Source organism: Centruroides sculpturatus, unplaced genomic scaffold, assembly GCF_000671375.1.
Source record: "Centruroides sculpturatus isolate CEXI.00-Female unplaced genomic scaffold, Cexi_2.0 scaffold278, whole genome shotgun sequence".
Classification (NCBI taxonomy): domain Eukaryota; kingdom Metazoa; phylum Arthropoda; class Arachnida; order Scorpiones; family Buthidae; genus Centruroides; species Centruroides sculpturatus.
The window spans coordinates 442,096-463,112 of NW_019384546.1; the positions used below are offsets into that span (position 1 = coordinate 442,096).

General features: G+C 27.4%; 1 protein-coding gene across 2 annotated transcripts in view; it reads right to left on the minus strand.

Moving 5' to 3' along the window:
- Positions 1-12: 12 nt before the first annotated feature.
- Positions 13-21,017, minus strand: part of LOC111623525 (tetratricopeptide repeat protein 25-like) — a 27,861-nt gene continuing 6,856 nt past the window's right edge. The window contains exons 2-11 of one of the 2 annotated variants that reach the window (XM_023366127.1): positions 16,772-16,992; positions 15,252-15,383; positions 14,336-14,489; positions 14,022-14,047; positions 13,546-13,720; positions 13,221-13,478; positions 12,431-12,638; positions 12,276-12,362; positions 790-986; positions 13-714 (exon numbers count right to left, since the gene is read on the minus strand). In XM_023366127.1, the coding sequence (XP_023221895.1) occupies positions 131-714; positions 790-986; positions 12,276-12,362; positions 12,431-12,638; positions 13,221-13,478; positions 13,546-13,720; positions 14,022-14,047; positions 14,336-14,489; positions 15,252-15,383; positions 16,772-16,903 (1,953 nt within the window). In that variant the 5' untranslated portion in view covers positions 16,904-16,992 and the 3' untranslated portion in view covers positions 13-130. Of the gene's footprint in view, positions 715-789; positions 987-12,275; positions 12,363-12,430; positions 12,639-13,220; positions 13,479-13,545; positions 13,721-14,021; positions 14,048-14,335; positions 14,490-15,251; positions 15,384-16,076; positions 16,289-16,771; positions 16,993-21,017 lie in introns of those variants that run through there. The other variant, XM_023366126.1, reaches the window with a different exon arrangement.

The following is a 21,017-nucleotide window of genomic DNA, read 5'->3' on the forward strand; positions in this document are numbered from 1 at the left end:
TTTAATCACTCTTATAACAGATAATTTATTCTATTAACTTGACTAAAATTTAATAACATTTGTATAACTTTATTAAACAAAATTAATACTGAAATTTTGAAAATATTATATCTTGTTTTCTGAAGAAATCTTATCCTTTGAATGTCCTAGAATTATCGCTTTTTATTTTATTCTTTTCATCATCCGAAAGCTCAGCCATCTCCTCTTGTTCCTTTGAAGATTCTGACTGAAAGAACGAATTATTTTGAAATTTCGATTGCATTTCAGAAGAATTGTGAAGAACTTCAGGAGCATCTTTGATGGGTGTGGAATATTTTATTTCTTGTGGATCAACGTTATCGTCCGATTGTAAAAATTTATTTGAATCTTTACATTCAATTGAACTTGTCATTTCTTTTTTTCTTTCACTGTCTTCGGTAATTTCTGATATTGAATCTTCAGTAACATCAGTTTGTTTTTTCTCTTGATTATGCAATGCATTAACGTCGGATGCCCAAGATTCTTCTTTCCAATTTTCTTCCGGTTGAAATTCAAAAGATTCTAAAAATTTCGATGATTCTAATTGTTGAGAATCCGTAATTTTATTATTGTATAATTTCAATTTGTAAAGCATTTCGGTAATTGCTTTTACGTTTTCATAATTTGATGAAAGTTTAGCATACGATAAAGCTATTTTAAAATATTTAATTCCTTCTTCGATATTTTTTGCGTAAACTGTAAATATAAGTTTAATAAATAAATACCGAATAAACTATTAAAATTAATAAATATATTAAGAAATATAATTACTATAAGCTTGTGCCACTAATGCTGTGCAATTCAATTTCCAGTCTGAATTATAGCACTGTCCAGCACATCCCATGGCTTTTTTACCGAATTCAATAGCTTGTACATATTGTCCAAGTTCAATGTAGGCTCTACCTATTTCATGGTACAACCAAGTTTCTTCTATTTTCTCTTTACATAAAGGTATTTTTTGTTTCCATCTAAACAATATAAAATATAAATTTTAGTCGGTTCTAATGTATAGATACAATAAATATTTTATTTTATATACATTAAGAAAGTAAGTTAATTTTCGCACAGAAATGTCAATGTGACATTCAATTTTACTTAATTACACAAAATCTATCTTATAAATTTTTATTAAAAGTATATAAGATATGAAGAATTGCAATTTATTGAAAGATATATGGTATATAATACGAGAGCTTTAGGGAACTAATGTAAAAATAAGCATAAGTTTTTATTTACCGACATAGATCGNAAAAGAATTTACATTAAGAATTTCACTAGAAAAAGTTAACTAAAAATAACAACTTAACAGAAATAGGATGACTATACAATATTTTTACTTTCACTTTCAGGTACAGTATATAAGTACTTGTTTCCTATTTGTTAATGTTCATCTAATATTCATCTAATCATTGAATGATTAGGCTATATAAATATTTTTTTTTTTTGGTGAACTCAATGATTAGTAAGTATTTTGTATGTTTACAAATTGTTTAATTAGAAATTTTACTTGTTGAATAAATGGCATTGCTGACAAATAAATATGTAATTTAATATTAAATGATAGATGAAATTTTACTCACTTTTAAAAACATTTGTTTCATTTCTATCAAGAAAATTAAAATAAAAATGTTCGATACAATTTACTTAACGAAAATTTAAACTTTATGGAATCTATAAATATTTTTTTTTTTATCAAGGTCTATGACAGTTTGCACTTTTACTGTTTACGTATATCGCTTATACAAAGTCTTTGTTACGCTTTTCTTTGGTGCATAATTAATGGGTAAATCTAATATGCGAGAAAATACCTTTTTTATAGAAAAATCAATATTGTGATTTTGACTGAAACAAATATTTTTTTCCATGTTCTAAACATGATTTGATTAGTTTAGAAAAGACGTCTGTTTTTTTGTTTGTAACGTTCTGATCTATCCACTAAATCCCCCAAAAATGGCTTAACGTGGTAACCCGATTTAAGTGTGCATTCTCCTTCTACTTTTACACGTTTATATATTTTATTTAATGTAATATATTATATTTTATAAAATATTTGATATAAATTAATACATTTATTTGTCAAACAAGAAGTTATTATAATTAATAAGATAAAAAAACTGGCACATTTCACTATATATTTGTCTAAAATTAAGTTTATGATAATGTCAAAAGATAAAACATTATCATTTGTAAATTTGAACAATTTAATAAGAAAATATTATATTTTTTTAAAGAAAAATTCATTAATAATAATATAATCCGATGATAAAATTTAACAATGCAGTGTTTTTACTGGATCGATAAGAATGACAAATGTAAATTTTCTAATATATTTTTTAACTAATTAGATAAATAGTTATTAATTTTAAATTGTTTATATATTTTATAAATTATTTGATATTAAACAGTATATTTTTTAAAAATATTCTATTTGATTTCAATAAACAACGATGCATTTAATGGAGGAAGTCGTTTGATGGTCATACATGATTTTCCTAAGATATATCAATGATAAGTTTATATTTGAGATTTAAAGTAATGTATAGGCCTATACTGTATTATCGATCTTCTTACCTGATTATAATTTGATTATTAAAAAAAAATAATACTAAGCATAATCTGTGATGTATACTATAAACTAAGTTACTACTTCTTAAATGTATAGAATATATTTTCATAAGTTTATAAAATTTTTGAAAGTAAAATAGATAAAATTCTTTAATAAAATGTAATATTTACTTCATAGATAATTTCTAAACCATTCGCTAAACTCAACTCAAATTTGTCAATATGATGTAAACTAATTAATGTCCTACAAATTGATCGTAAACGTTGCTTAATTTGATCAATTTTAAATTAATATTGTATAAAATTTTTAAAATAATATTTACTACATTCTTAAATGATAATATTTTAATGCATTTTGAATAATTTCGCTATATTATGTTTCGTTATTCATAAAATATATAGATTTTCATCTTGAATTTTTCTGAACTTAACCAGCAATAATGATATATAATTTATTTATTTTAAAAAAATCCAACATAATTCATGATGGAATCATACTGAATTTGTGCTGAAATTATGGTGGAATAATATATTTTTCTGAAATTAAAAAGTATATATATTTTAAAATATCCAGCTTATTTTTAAAAATAAATTTATATTTTTATGTAAATATATGTTATTAAGATAATGTATGTTATTTTTACAGATGTTATTTAGTGTTTTAGTGTATATTTTAATGGATTTTATTGATTGTTTGTCGTATTGAAGGGCGGAAAACATCGTCCTCGAGACATCACCTGTAATTCAAATAAAGAAATAAATGAAAATTAATTAATTTCACAAGCAATTACTATAAGTAAATTTTAAAAATTAACACAATTCTTAAAATTAAAGTAATTGTAACTATTTAAAAAAAAAAATTAAAGATTGCGGATGAAATTCAATCACTTAAAACTCAACCTAAATTATCAACGTAATTTGATATGATACAAAGCGACGAAGGAAACATTTTCTCATACTGCATTCAATTTAACCGGATTTTAAATTAAAATTCTATTAAAATTTAATAAATAAATTCTCCTATTATGTTGTTTTGGTGAATTTCCCAGTCATACCATCAAATTATCTCATTCGGTTATCCGTATTAAACCAGCTTTCACAATACATTTTTCTGAACATGTTTGAAATTAAATTTAGTAAATGAGTAGACAACATCACATCATTCCAAGAATAATTACGAAATAATTATTTAATAAGTGATCATTCTTAGAATAAATGAATTTTTAAGAGTTTTATAAAACTTTTGGAAGATAAAGTGGATATAATATTGACATAAAACTATTAATCTTTTTAAAAATATCTATATATATTTAATAAAAATTTAGAAAAAAATCTAATAAACTGTATAAAAAATTCTTGNTTTTTTTTTTTTTTTATAAATTATATTATTAGTAAATGAAAATAATGTTTTTCATAATAAAATAAGATAACACGCACTGATTATTTTCTTACAAATTTTTAAACATATTTATTATAGTTTAACATATTTCTTTTTTACATTAAACTTAAATTAACTTTAATTATAAAGGATAAACAGGATAATTTTGTATTGCCAAGTGTAATACGTAATATCAACTAAATTCTATTCGTTATATTCACGTCGAAACAATAATTTAAATGATAAAGCTGTAACTGTTATAACAAAATTGTTTTTTTTCCCCCTTTTTAACTCAAGTTCTAAAAATATTTGTAGAGTTAATATAAAAAGAAAATGCAATAACGCTAACAGAACTATTTTAAAGCATTATTCAAACAGAATAATTGAATAATAAAAAATAATATACTGTCAATTAACATTTTTTTTTTTTAAATAAGATTGTTTAATATTGTTTATTGTTTTAGATAATAGGACATAAAGTAAATTCATTTATTATAAAAAAAATACGAAGATAAAGACACATCTGAATTATTTTCTATTCTAAGAAACTAAATAAGTTACATATATTTACATTATTTGTATTTTTTATGTTCATAGTGACCCGTTAATTAATTTTTTAATTGACTAAATAAAGTTCCAGAGTAGAAATTTAATGTTTATCTGTGGATAAAGTAAAAAAAAAAAAAAAACAACCTAAATTTTCGGCCTTTAGTATCTATCTATCGATATAATTTGTTTTTCTAATGGTACTTTTAATTAACTTATTTGATTGGTTAGTTGAACATTATTAATTGTTTAATTAACCGATTAAGTTAATTAAAATTTATTAATAATAATTATTTGAATGTCGTTTAATAATTCTTTACTAAACGACATGTAAAATGTAGGGGGAGACCGGGGCAAGATCGGCATGTTAAGATTTACTTAAATTTTGTGTAATAAATACTGCTGTAAACTGAAAAAAAAGCTTTGCATATTGTCTATTGGAATGTTACCTTACTATAGAACTGGTTAAAATCAGTTTGGAAATAAAAATAATTAAAATAATTACAACTTTACAAGAAGAGAGAAATTGACGAAGTTGCCCCGGGTATAGGGGCAAGATCGGCAACTTCTCTCTTTTTGTAAAGTTGTAATTATTTTAATTATTTTTATTAAAGTTGCCCCTGGTATAGGGGCAACAGTAATGGGGCAAGATAGGCACGTATATAAAATTATGTTATTAACAATGTATAAGTTGGAATTCACTATTAAAACAAAGAAATACAAATCCAACACCCATTTAATATTATTACAACGAAATGCAAGTTCAAAGACATATATACATGAATAACAAATGCAAACATGTTTTCATTTATCATCTGTTTGATTTTTATCCTTTGCTTCTAATGTGGCTTTATGTTGCCGATCTTACCCCGCTAGTCATGATTTCGAAACATTAAGTACAACCCTGAGAACAGAATGCCAAGCCACGATCTGGCCACGTGAATAAGTTGAAGTTACATCCTTCTAACAGGAAAAGTAACTTTCGTTATCATGGAATTATAACAAAACCTGCCAATTCAATATAAATGGAAAAAAAATATTATATGGAATTGAACGAAAATGAAAATTTGCTTGATAATTCAACTACGCTTGTTGGAGAACAATAAAAACACTACACTCAACAAGCCACCAATAAAACTCAACTGTCTAACCTATAACCAAAGTCTCCTTTTAACTTGTTTTTAAAAAAAAGCGCTTGACAAACTTGCCCCGCATGCCGAAGTTGCCCCGGTCTCCCCTAAATCTTAACTATTAATCATTGAATTATTTTATTATGTTTTTTTTTTTATTAGTAAATTTTATAAACGATGTTTAATCATAAAACTGCAAATTATAAATGAATCATTAAAAAATATATATATTATTTAGAAACAAAAACAATAATTTATATAATAAATTTAATAAATATAGAAATTTACTAGATATTGTGATGTAATTTAAATTTAATTACGGTGATAAAAATAGTTCTGTTAGAATCTGCCGGACATTTATGACGTTTTCCTAATTCAAATTTCAAAATTCTAACAAACAATTTAATTATCTCTTCTAATTAAAAATCCTTTGTAATAATTAGAAATAAACCTTCAATTATTCTACTTAAAAATACCAGTAAAGATTTGCTTAACTATCCCGGGACACATTTAAAGACTTAAGGGCTGTGCTTAAATGACGTCCTACTGAGGGGATTAAGACAATTTGAACAAAGTCTGACAAGGAAAAGGAAAGGGGTGAGGGTTGAACATTAATGGACGTTCGTTTATTTCATTAAATTTATAAATTTTATGCATTTTACAGTTAAACTTAACGAACTTCTACACAAAATGTCTCCGTATAGCAAATTTTTTTAATTTTACAAGTTCACTACTCTTTCTAAGCCAAATATATATGTAAAATAACGAAGTTAAATTTCTATATAACGAATGTTTTTTTTTCTTACTTTATAAGGAATACCGTACTATATAAATTTTTGAACGACCTGAAATACACACCTGTATTCACTTCATAATACAGTACTGTAATGTATAGTATAATGGATTAGTTTTGCTCTGCTTTTGTTTATGCCTATTCCTCTGGGAACGCATCCCTGTCGTAAAATCAGGACAGCCTATACAAATATTGATATCGGCAACTTCTTTTATTGTTACAATACTATTTAACTGATAAAGCAGTCTTACAGTCTTACTTGTGCAGGTGGCTGAGATGAGTCATACTAAATCGTTTTACAGTATATTAAATGCTACGGTAAGTTCAAAGGAACTTTCCTAAATTTATCAGAATTCTAAGAAACATTAGAAAGTGAAATGCAACTAGAGTGAACGGTTGTATATTGTAGTACAAATATGTTAAAGCGAATGTTAAAAACAATTAATGTGTTGCGGAAAGTTGATAAAGGCTCAAAAAAATAAAAAAAGACATTGCAGCAAAGTTTGGAATTCCTATGAGTACTTTAGCAACCATAATAACAAATCACGAATCATTTTTGAAATTAGTCGATAATGCAAAACGTGCTAGAATCTGTGTTTACATAGATGTAGATAGAGCAGTTTTTAATGTTCTTAATAAGCGTGAAGAATATTACGAAGAAAGAATATTTTTTAATAATTCTGTGCAACAAAAAATTACAAATTTCTTTACGAATATAATCAAAACATTTCACAGAACCAAGAAAATTCTTTAACCATTCATTTCTCAGTATATATTAATATTAGCAGAATATCATTTCTTACTTTTTTTACTTTACTTCATAAATTAGTCATGAATAACTACTAGTTTTTATCGTCGAGCCTATGCAATAAAAGAATATAAAAACCAAGATGAAAAATTGCCAAGACTATTATATTAGGGGTACACAGTAGCATAGGAGGAATGGATACCAATAATTATACTTGGTAATATATCAAAATAACTGGATGAGAGGTAAAAAAAAAGGACACCAACTCCAACTGAGGACTTTTTTCCCATCCAATTCCGATATCATTTCCTGAATGATTATATCCATTATTATTCTCGAAACATTTTCTAACATCATTTTTTCTCTATCGGTAAAAATTGCAAATACGTTTATAGTTACAACAATTACTTAATACAGTAGTTTGAAATGCTCTTTGGAATGAGTTAGGTAATGTCATGACCCAATTTCACCATATCATTGTTTTAATTCAAAAAATCTTTCCTTTAGTTCTACCAATCACAAAAAATACTTCTCAAGTGAAAGGATATTTTACTGTATATTTTTAATCCTACTAAAATATAAGATTGGCGAATTATTTATTGAGAAAAATACACATTTTATTTAATTGCGGTATTTCATCCTAATGCAATAACTTGTGAAATAATTATTACTTGTATAAGATTTTTCCAAAAAATATTCATTTTTAATGTTGAAATTTTATTAAAAATATCGATATTTTTTCCTAATTTTTAATAGTATTCACATCTAATTGAAACTTAAATGTCAAATGAAATATACTATTAGTTACTACTGTTTCTAAAATATTGAAATTGCATGTAAATTCTTCATACAATTTTAGGTCTGTATGAAGAATTTACATGCAATTTCCATCATTTCTGTCGTTGTACAATAAAATTTTATATAATAAAATTGTTAATGATAATATAATTTATCTTTTATAATTAAAATATTTCAAGTCCAACAAATTAAAAGACAAACTATGTGGTGTTGTTGGTTGGATCGTTCATAATAAAGGATTGTCTGGCTGCTGTCCCGTCGACCTTTAACTACCAAAATTTAATAGAATCAATCCCATAATACACAAGCCTCTCTGTAAAATTTCAGAAATTTTCGACAAAAAGCATACAGGAGTTATTAAACTTCAAAGTGGGTGAGCAAAATCGTCCCCCATAACACAGACTAGACACACTAACATGCAAAAAAAACCCTAATTTTTTTTCATTTCAAGATCTCCTGAGTTCAAAAATGTAAAAATCTTGAAGGGTCATTTTTTTTGACAGATTGCCATACTTTCCCTCTGTTATGTATAACAACCGGAATAGTAAAAATTAAATAGGTCCTAGCGCCTGGATCTGACTGCCCAATAAATTGATTGTGAGTACACAAGTATAAGTGTGTTATATATATAAATAATAACATTTAGTTTCTCCGAATTAACAATTTTATTTGTTAGTATCATTATTGATTACCATGATTTATATATTAATATCATGAACAGTCTTCTACGTTGGTTTCTACATGTCGCATGCCACGTGAAAAGAGAAGATATTCATGCTAAATCTTCATCTCGATATTGATAGGTATTTCACGTGTCTTCTTTCTGTTTCTATGCACGTTTAGCATCTTACAGAATCGCAGAATCTCTCTCAAATCTTTACCGGATTATCTCAGAAATGATTGCGTTTTTTATGTACGTTTTCTAAGGTTTTTTTACTTAGTATGATGTACTGTAAGCTACTTGTATCTATCATACGAATGCTTAATGTTTTTTTTAAATTCTGCTTACATTAACATTTTATTTTTATTGGATTTATTCATACTTCATTTCCGGTATTTTAAATGTAAACTAAATAATTAATAGCATAAGAGTTTTGTATCTTTGATCATTTCTTCCAGGAAATGTCTTATTGAGATAAACAAGTTCAAAACAAATTTCCACCGTCGATATTATCGAAAAAGCACTTTTTCTTCTCTAGAACGACGATTGAAAATAGCAAAATTAATAATGTAAAAAATAAAAATTAATAAAATCTCAACAGATAGCACCATACACAATTTTAACTCTTGCCGGGAAAGTCATACAACTCGTTGAGTTATCGCTCATTTAGAATCTACTTGTAATCTAGTATATTTCTTTTCGATACACAAAGCAAACTCAGCAAAATCAAGATCAACACAGACAAAATATATTTTATTTTAGGTGAGGAAATAGTTAATCATATTATATGTCGTCGAGCATCGTGATTAATATTTACGTGTTTATATTAGATGGAAGACTAGGATCTGAGTCATTCATTTGCTTAAATATGGAAATTTTATTGAAAGAGATAAGAATATTTAAATAGACACAGTTAGATAATTTCATTATCGTAATAAATTCCAAATGATTTAATCACTTTTGTTGAAATGTAATATATCCTGTTATAAAAACAAATAGAAAGTGCTAAAAGAACAGTACCATTCAGATATTATAATATAACCGCTTAAGATAGGCAAGTAAAAATATTTATTGTCTTTACACTATTGTAGAGAGGTGTTAATTTTCCTCATATTTAGACATGAAAATATATCTTTAAATAGTTTCTCGACAGCATTTTAACACCGTTGATTGAAAAAAACAATGGCGAATTTGACAAAAACAATTATTGTTCCTACTGTTATACTAAACACAGTTTAGCAGATGTATTTAATTCTTATATGCAAACACGTTTAACTTAATTAAATAATTGCAGTGAACGTTAAAACATGATTAAACTTAAATTTCTATGAAATGCTTACAAATTTCTATCGTGATTAGTAATATTAAATTAGATTTAGAGAAAAATAATTAATATCTAATCCTGATCTGTTTTTTATTAATTATTTCCATATTATATCCAGCTGGAATATAATAAATGCAAATATAGGTACGAGTAATTATAAACATTTCTTTATACAGTAAAACCTGTCTATGGCGACCACCCACGGTTCCTTCAAAAAATGGTCTTTTAGACAGGTCCAATACAGGTGGTGCTGTAATACTGTATTTCCGTACATATTTTGCGCACTTTTTATCCATTTCTACTAAGAAAAATTCGAGGTGAGCAAATAAAAGCGAATTTTTTCAACGACATGGCTATATTGGTATTGTATTTTATTCTTATCGGATAACTCGATTTACAGGAGTTTGTCGTGATTTTATAAGACAGATTTAATACCAATATTTTAAAGATTAATAATACAATAGTCACATTTTCTCGATTATAATGCACACATTCTTTTTTCCGGCTTAATTAATTCAACGCGAAAATGACTTGGATGTTATTTTCCTTAAAATATCGAGGAAATAAGGTAGGTTGATATAGAAACCCCCAAGGAAAATACCAATATTTTATACCCCCAAGGAAAATACTGTAGGTCTACGGTAAAATAAATTTCGTTTTCCACAGTTAAACTTCGCCGCTAATTGCTGTTGTGATTACTTTAATACGATCTTCTAACGACAGCACTTTGCATTTCGGACATTTTCCAAGAAACTGAAATGAATTTCCTTTGTTGCTAGACTAATTTATTAACACCTGTACCTAATTTCAAGGGTAGGAAAAGTGCCCGGGATGGGTTCGAACGAGAGTTTAGACTAATTCATTATATTAGGAGGTGGAAACGTTGTTGAGATGGGTTCTTACAATAGTTTAGACCAGATACATTCGCGAAAGTGGTCGCTTATTACAAGTGTTGTATGTTGTTTCGGACAAAAAATCGATGCCCGCGGTCGCATTACACAGGTGGTCTTTTAATACAGGTAACTTATACGAAGACTCTATGGATAAACTATTCCGTGCCAGAAATTTTCGCCCGTTTTGAAAGGTGCCCGTCGAATGCAGGTGGTTGCCCCTAAGCAGTTTTTACTTGTATTTGTTCGTTATAACAACACCAGAAATGGAACCATATTCAATAAATAAATCTTGTTTATTTATTATTATTTTCTGAACTCGAATTTTATTACTTTCCCGGCTGTTTTATATGATGAAAAGTATGGCAATCGATAAAAATATTCGGGTTTTTTTTAACTGTATGTATAGTTGTTAGTGCATGTTTATGTGGGGCACGATTTTGTTCACCGTATTTGAAGCTTAATAACCCCTGTGTTTTTTTGTCGAAAATTTCTGATATTTTGCAGGGAGGTTTGTGTATGTGGAGGATTGATACGATTAAATTTTGGTAATTAAAGGTCGATGGGGTGAGGAGATACAAGGTATTATATATCATAATTCGAGTGGAGACGACTTAATGAAGATTTTACTCGTTAACATTTATAAACTTTTTATACAATATTTTAAAACGTTATCAATCCAAATTAATAAAAGTAACAAGTGTTTCTATTAGCAAAGTAGATCCATATTTAATAATGTGGATTCTATTTTATATAGGCCTATAACAAAGCTATGTATAACATTTATAAAACTAATTTTGAGTCTCTTTCTCTAAAAATACGTTTATTAATGTCCTTGTCTGACAAACTATTATGAATAAATTCAAATATTTGAACAAGTCTATAAGATTTTTTATTACGAAACACTGTCCATAATTATTGTTAATGAAATGCTTTTAATCATGAACAGCGACCCGAACTGTGTTCATAAATAATTAATTTCATATATATTAGTTGTAAAATAATGTCTTTTTCGGATATAAAACACGATATTATAATTTACCGCATTTATTTGAATAAAACATAATAAATAGGATAAGTTACTACAGTTTCGATTCTTTCTACGAAATATCAATTAACATTACATATCAGAGGATAACGATTGGAATTGTATTCACGAATATAATAAACTACAGTAGACTCCCCTATAACACTGTAAATAATTCCGTGTTATATGAATTCCATGTTGTACGAGTCACTTAGATTTTACAAATACGTGATCCATTCACAGCCTGGCATACGTATTTGTAAAATCTAAGTGACTCGTACAACATGGATTTCATATAACACGGAATTATCTAGTGTTATGGGGGTCTACTATAAATATAAACCGAATACAAAATAGTATTTAATGGTTAAATGCACATAAAATTGGAAATATTTACGTTTCGATAGCATTATTATAATCCTTCGATGCTGCGTACGCTCTTCCTAAATTTTCTAAAGCAATGGATTTTGCATAAGTAAGATTGCTGTAATAAATGATTAAATTAGCAAATAAAAGAATTATTATTTATTAAATCAACCGAATAAAGCTTACCTCTCCGAAACGATATTCAGATCTTTTTGAAAGCAACTTATAGCGGCGCTAAAATTCTGTAATTCTAAATGAGCGATTCCCATTTGACTAAATACTGCCGCGGTAATCTCGTTTTTATTCTCCAGTTTTCGTCCGTAATAAGTGTTAAATGCTTTCAATACTTCTTTACATTTATTCAACGTAACACGATAGCAACCCCGATTCAAACCTGAAAGGAAATTTACTTTTATTCGATAATTTTATTTTATCCTTCGTAAAATCTTACACTAAGAAAAATATTATCTAAAAATAAAATTTTTTGAAAAGTAAATTATTAATTTAGACAAATTAATTGCAGGTTTTTACTCGGAATGCTTTGATCGACTATACGAACATTTAATTGGAATAGAAGTTACACAACAATAGCTACTTCGCGAAACATAATTTATATGTTTGATTTCGAATAAAAAAGAGAATAATTTACTACGTCCAAAATAATAAGAGCAATTGTTTTGGTCGGCTAAACCGCTCGGTAAAGAAGTCTGACACGAAGGATTCTAGCGATTTTTCAAAGTACTATATATAGGAGTCGGAGTAACCATCCCCTTTATACGAGTCGGAATAACTTTACGATTTGAAATGATGACAATTAACCGAACCGATTTAAAAATAGCGAGGTTGCAATCGAAGTTTTCATCTCTGAAACGTGAACGTCGAACGTCGAGCGCCACTTACAAGATAGCGGCGCTCGACGTTCGACGTTCACGTTTTAAAGATGAAAACTTCGGCCTCAACCTCGCTAATATCTTACTTTTATCGATTTCTTTCAGCAGGTTTATCATGTCTTCCCTTATCATTTTTTTTGTCTCGAATTTCTTTTTCTTTGGAATGAAATATTCGGTTCTTTTCGATTCGAATGTTCTTAACGTTCCTCCTCCTGTTTCTCGAGAATAAATCGGTTGTTGTTTCGTCCAGAATTCTTCTCTAGTCTTGAGATATTTTAAAGTATCTTTGATAATACTTTTAATGCGGCAGATATTTTTATAACTTGTTTTATTTATTAATAATTCTAGTAAAGTCGAAATGAAAATTTTAAATTATATAAAAATTTGACGACAAAATAACAAATCGCTCACCTTTGCTCGATAGTAATGCATTTAGATATTTGCGATCTTCGTCAGATTTTTCTAATGTTAGTCTAGATATATTTTCGTATTTTTTATCTAATTTCTTATTTACTGTTAGATCGGATGATTGATTAAAGATGTCGGTGGATGGTTTTGTCGATATAATCTTTTCGGATGTATTAGGCTGCAATCATATAAATTTAATAATATTCTATTGAAAATAATAATAATAATAATATACATAATAGAGAGTTTGCGGCCGAAGTTTTCATCTGTAAAACGTGAACGTCAAACGTCGAGCGCCGCTATCTTCTAAGCGATGCTCGACGTTCGACGTTCACGTTTTATAGATGAAAACTTCGGCAGCAAACTCTGTAATAACTAAATTTAAGATATTTTAGAAAAATTAAAATTTTAAACTAGCAAAACTAATTCTTTTCAAACTTAAATATTTAGCTGTTAATCTTAAACTAATAATAATTTACCTCAGTTAATTCAAACGGCGCATAAGCTGAAAATAAAAACACATTTATTTATTACTAAATGTAATGATCATTGTAAAAATTAAGCTAAAAATTTAAATAGTTATTAAATAAAAATTCGTTATACTGTATTATATACAGTAGCCTATACAGGACTATTGAAACGTGGAATTACATAAGGACTATAAATAAAAATATATAACTTTTTATTATACTGTATAAACACGAATTGTTACATTTATCGTATATTGTTTGAATGTCAATTATAATATCTTGTAAATTGTTTTGATGGATGAATGACAAACAATGCATTTTACCTCCAATTGCGTTGTTGATGGCTTCCTGACACTTCTGAATGCCGAATTTGAAGACGTCGTAATTTGATCTCAATTGATAACCACGTTGAAAATACACCAGAGCATGTTCGAAATCGCCGAGCAAATAAAGAGTTTCGGCTATTTGCTTAATCGACTAATAAATAAACAAATAAATAAAGACAGGCTATTCGATAAAATCCCATTAAATTATTCATTATAGAAAATGCATTCAAATTAATTAATTAATATATGTTTTAAATTGTATGGATATGTGCTTAGTTAATGTATGCGCCTATAATTACTATTAATATGGGCTCATACATCTATTAAGCACATGTCCATAAAATTTATTTGATAGACTATTCTTCTTATTGTATTTATTCTCATTGGCAATAAAATATTCTATTTATCTCCCTTTATTTGTTAATCATATTCAATGTTTTAAATAATTATTCAAAAGCATCTTAAATAAAGCAATTACAGTAAGTATTATGTCTGATTTGCTCATTTATTTATGTATTAAAATAATAATACGGTGGTTAAAGACACCATTTTTTTTTTACATTTGTTTAAAATATGGCGAATAGATTTGTTTATTGAGAGCTTATTTATCATTGAAAAACTCCTTTATTTTAATTTTATAAACTTAATTATATCAGCCAACTGTAATATAATTTTTTTTTTATTTTATAAATAAGAATGTTACATATTTTCCCATCTAAAAGTGTTCTATTTATATCTTATCATTTTATAAAAGTTTATCTATATCGCTGATGAAACAGGTAATTAAATTGAATAAATATAGGTACAACTATACATCCATTGTCAGTAAATGAAAATAGAACAAGGTAATAATGCAATTTAATGTTACGTCTATAAAAAAAATAATAATAAATAAATAAATAAAAATTCTTACATCGATGTTATTAGGATCATTTTTCATAGCTTCTTCGATATCTTTCAGAGCTTCTTCATTTATTCCCAATAAAAGATGACATTTCGAGCGATAAGTTAAACATTTCACATTTTTCGGAACTAATTGTAAAGCCTATTAAAACGAATATTACATAAATATATTGGTAGATCTATTAATAAAAATTCAATGTCATAAGCATTTCAAAATATTATCGAGCAATTACAACAAATTAAAAACAGAAAAAAAAAAGATTAGTGAGTCTCATTATAATTTCTTTAATATAATTATTGTTCCACGAAAGAAACAAAAAAAGAAATATGAACATTCCAGCACGCTTGGTCATGGCAGACAACTCTCAAGATCAAGATGATGTGAAAGATCTACAGGTACGAGAATGGACACGCATGGTTAAACATTCAACAATGAACACAGAGCATGAAGACAAGGCGAGTTTGGATTTGTTTGCCCATGAAAATTTCTCGATACACATCTTTCTTATTATTATAATTAAAATTTCTATTTATAATTACCAAAAACGTTATTTACTTTTTTCTCGTTTTGTATCGATAAAAATGAAAATATAGTTCTTTTATTCGTAAAAATATGCAAAATTTAATTTATAAAATATTTGCAAGGTCCAATAACGTCGGAATTTAAATAAAATTGACATCATTTTTTTTTTATGGCACGAAAACAATTTGTTGCATTATTGTCTTTTTCCGCCTTTTATTTACCTAATTCTTTGCCATTTATAAATTGTAACTTCTGCTTTAACTATTTGCAATATACCTTTATTTGTTTTTTTTTTTTTTTTAAACCACATACCGACTTCATTTCTTTATCTTTACTATCCCAGACAACTGCTCCTGCTCGACCTTCGTTGTTTCCTTTTTTTCTAGCTTGGAAACTCTCGATTTCTATACGGCATCTACATTTAATATACACTACTAATATACAAAGCATCTGTTCGTGTTTACAAAAACAAAACTCTTGTGTTTCGGTTGCCGGGTAACAAAGTTTAAATACCTTGTATCGTAGTGCCATCTGTTATCATTTATTACAACTTAAAATAGTAAATTTTAGTAATTGTTTTTTTTTTTTTTTTTCGGAATAATTCAAAACCAGAGAAATTATTCGAATTATTCCACCCAATCGTAGTTAATAACGATCGTAATATTTCCTATATAGAAAATTGAATAACAGTCTTATAATTTTAATATTTATCTTTAAAAACATTGCTATTTTTATCTATTACGAAACCATTTTTTTTCCTTTTTAAATTTTATTTATTTATTTATTTTTAAAGCTTTCGAAGAGACATAAACCAGAAAATCTAGCCTATTTAGCATCCGTAGTCAAGTGCAATTTTTCATAATAAACATAAAGAAAAAAGTGAAGTTTTTTCGAAGAGTAATTAAAATTTATCTATTAATTAACTATGTGAGTAAATGTAGTTAAATGTAAAATATATTTATTATTTTATACTTTACGTTTAAAAGAATTACAATATAAAAGTTTACCTTGTTGAAACTTGGAAGGGCTAATTCATATTGTCTAAGTCTTAACTGTTTCATACCTTCAGATTCCAATTCTCTTCTTATTCTTTCGTTTTCTCTCTTTTTCTTTTTACTAATAAAGTGTTTTTCGGACATTTCACTTTCTTATTTAAGTAAGAACAAATTATTACAGATGTCTTGCTAAGAAATTTATTATTATCGTTTAACTATTATTACGTTTTATACTGTAGAAAGAAATGCGTATTGTAGAATGAATTTATGCGTTAAAATGAGAAAAAAACGATAAATTATAAAATGTTAAAAATTAATTTGGTAAAAAACACATTGTTATTTATTATAGACCTATAAATTCCCACTGTCGTCCGTCCGTCCGTCTGTCCTTTCTTAATCTCGAGAGTGGAGTTAGATAGACAAAAACCGAGACCAGATATGGAAATCTTAGGGACAGAAGGTCCCGATTAACTATACATGAATGTAAAAACAGAAGTCACGTTATTTCAATTCAAAAAATTCCCCCGAAAGGTGTTAGATGACCGGCACGATTCTATTGCTAACAGGGTAAAGTATGATGTACAGGGGCAAGCCACTATTAATTTGAAACGGAGAGCATATATTTTAAATTAAATAAATTAAAAATATGATTAAAAAATTGCAACCCGGCATTACAATAAATAATTGCTTGTTTTATATCATTCTTCGGAATTTCTCATTGAAAAGTGAAGATACGATGTTAAATTGACGTTAAATTTTGCACTATTCTAACCAAACTAGTTTTCGATACATTTTATTTCTATAGAATACGCGAGGGAAAAAGTAATAATGGTAAAATACATTTAAAATATTCAAAAAAAAAATACCTATATTTTAATTTTTTAATTCTCTAAATCAGCAATATTACCAACTCAATTTAATGTCTAAAAATCCTATAATATAGTTACTTTAACACGAGCAATTTGTTATAACTAAAATAAAAATATACACTTTCTTCGAGAACAAATTAATAATGATTAATAATTTTTTTTTAAAACTAATAATATTAAAAAATTGTTTTATTCATATTTAAAATATTTTATTGCTCTGTTATAAGTAAACAATCGCGACAGTCATATAAAACTAGAAAATATGTTAAAACAAAAAGTGTTTATACTATAAGTTAACGGTATAAATTGTTTACATAATAATATTCATTCATGTGAAGAGCTCGTTTGTACAAAATAATTTTGATAAAACTCTAAATGCCATAAAAATTTAATATCTGGATAATAAATTTATTTATCCATCCATCCGTTTACTCTTTAAAAATCCTAAATAAAATTCGTGTTAAAGATAATTTCACTAAATTATTTACGGGAAAATATTCCACGTGTTCAAAATAGAAACAGGATAAATAAAAATACACTATAAGTTCTAATAAATAAAGTATTAGAGAGGTTGCGGCCGAAGTTTTCATCTGTAAAACGTGAACGTCGAACGTCGAGTGCCGCTATATTGTAAGCGGCGCTCGACGTTCGACGTTCGCGTTTTGCGTTTTAAAGATGAAAACTTCGGCTGCAATCTCGCTATTATCTATTAAAAAAACCATAAAATACTCTTAAATTTGTTTTATAGTCATATCATGCTAACGATTATTCTAGTTAAAAATAAATTATGAGTAAAGATCAAAATTTAAATTTGCTATTACTGTAAAAATAATCAAAAATATCTTTCGTATATATAATACATAAATAGGGAAAGACAGGGTAAAGTGACTCTAAGGTAAATGCATTTTTAGATTATTTTCTATACGGGTAAATAAGTGATATTTTGTCATTATTTAGTATACTTAATACAAAAATAGTAAACAATATTATTTATTCAATATTATGTCATATTTTCATCTCTTCTTTTATTTTACTTGTAGTTTTGCAAAATGGCCACTTTACCCGACACAAGCGAATGGGTTCACAACGCAATTACGAACAGAAGTAGTATATATTTTTAATTATTCACAAAATAATATAAATAATTAGTCACAAGATATACACTTGAATTATTTTTTAGACAATTTGAAATAAGAATCTTTGCATATAAAGTCATGGTCGTCTTTATATCAAGAACACCTCGTGTGCCAAAAGAAGATAGCCATTTGAGCCATTCCTTATTGGATTTAGAACGCAAGTAAGATTCTCTGCAATGTAAACATCCTGTAACACTACATCATTCATAAAAGACCGCTTCGTTTTGGAAGATAAAATGCCTGGATACTTTGCCCTCTTGGAAGCCATTTTACACATGCTTTTAAATCCAAATCAGTACAACTACATAATAATATAATACATTGATTTAAAGCCTAGAACAAATACTTTCGAGGATATATTAATAAATAAGTATAGCATAGAGAGCAGCATCTAGATATATACATACAGTACTATTGTTCACGCAAATAACTTAGACATTCGTCACTAGATTGGAGCATTAGGGAGGGAAATAGTAGGGCTTGATCACTTTACCCTGCTTCCATTTATGTAAACAATTAAAAAAAATAATTACTGTATTTTATTTATATAAAAATTAAATTAAATTTTATCAATTTTATTATAATTTTCCACAGTTTTACTCATATTGTTCCTTGCAAATTGAGTAGTTTATTGTTCATTTTACATCAATTAAATGTACGTAATTTACATCATAATTTATTTCAATTTATATTTAGGCTATTATTTAATAGAAGAACGTTGTTTTAATTTAAATATGTTTTGAATGAATGAAAGATATTTAATTGAAAGTCAGTAATAAAGGCTGTATTTTCGTCTGTATTTTTGGATAGATAAGAACGAATAATTAGGAGTCGTAACAACTTAGAAAAGAGAAGAGTCGATATTTGCGTCAAAATTAAAAGTGATCTTTCTCGTGACGTCGGAAAATGTCAGCAATACGTCAGAGTGGAAGAGTCGTAACAATAGGTGCGTCTAAATATAGTATTAACTAATTATCAAGAGCAGCACAAACAATATGTAATTTTCAGGCACGTGATGCGGGTGAATAAAATAGCAATATTAACCAGTCAGTCACCGTATATTTTAACTAATAAAAACACTATTAAAGAATCCGCTATTTGATTGTAAATGGTAAGCGGAAAGTAAAAACCACGCGGACAATTCCGCCAAAATGTGGCCTTTTGAATCGCGCGGATTCCGCTTTCTCGACAATTGTGAAACAGGTTTAACATAAGGGCATAACTATCTGGCAATTTAATTTGTATAAAACTAGAAATATAAAAGAGATATGTAAACCGAATGGCTAAAAGGGTTAGAACTAGAAATACTGAGGAAGGAAGAAGATAAAAATGGCATAAACAAGTTAACTTGGAATGTAAGATTAAATAGAACAAAAGAATTAAATGTATAAGAAGTGACGTATCTTCTATCTATAATCAGAGTTCTTTCCTTATTATGTAAGCAAATATTCTCATAGAGATAGAAGACATACCAAACATAGACAGAAATAAATTTGGAAAATTAAGAATATACAGTGGGTGATCGGTTAACGAACACTTTCGCGAAAGATTTTTATGATCGGACAACGAACACATGATCGGATAACGAACATTTCACTGAACAGACATAAAAAGAAGCGACGAAAATAGCAAATACCGACTGATTTTCCTTTGTTTTCAGGTAACTTTTTGGAGCGCGGGAGACCTCAACGTCGACGCTCAACCTGATAATATACTGATTAGATAGTATCCCTCGAACTTTGAAATACTCCCTTGTAATTCCAACCTTTTATTTTTCTGACAAACAATTCTTTTATAGTATTCGCGAGACTGTCAGGCAGGCACTCATTAAGTTTTGTGTTGGTTTTTATTTTCGAAAGGTGAGAGTATAATAGCAAAGGTAGAGAGTGCGCAAAAGATGTCTGATGTTGCTGGACAGTATGGCTTGAACAGGTCTACAGTAGGCCGCAGTTCAATCTTATCTAAGAAAGATACTGTATTATCAAGAAGACTCAAGCAGCTAAAGGAATAACAAAAATCACATGTGAGAAATAAAGAACATTGAAGAACTCATAATGGAACCTGAAACGGATCTGACGACAGAAGAACGTCAAGAACTCTTGAATAGAGAACACCAAGAAACTCGGCAAGATATGTTTTATTCTGAAAAAGAGGATTAATGCCGATATCTGCTATTAATTAAAGATCTTTTGAAGAAATGGGGGATGTCAGATCAACGGTCTTAGAATGGCATACAAACCAGGTTGAGGTTAA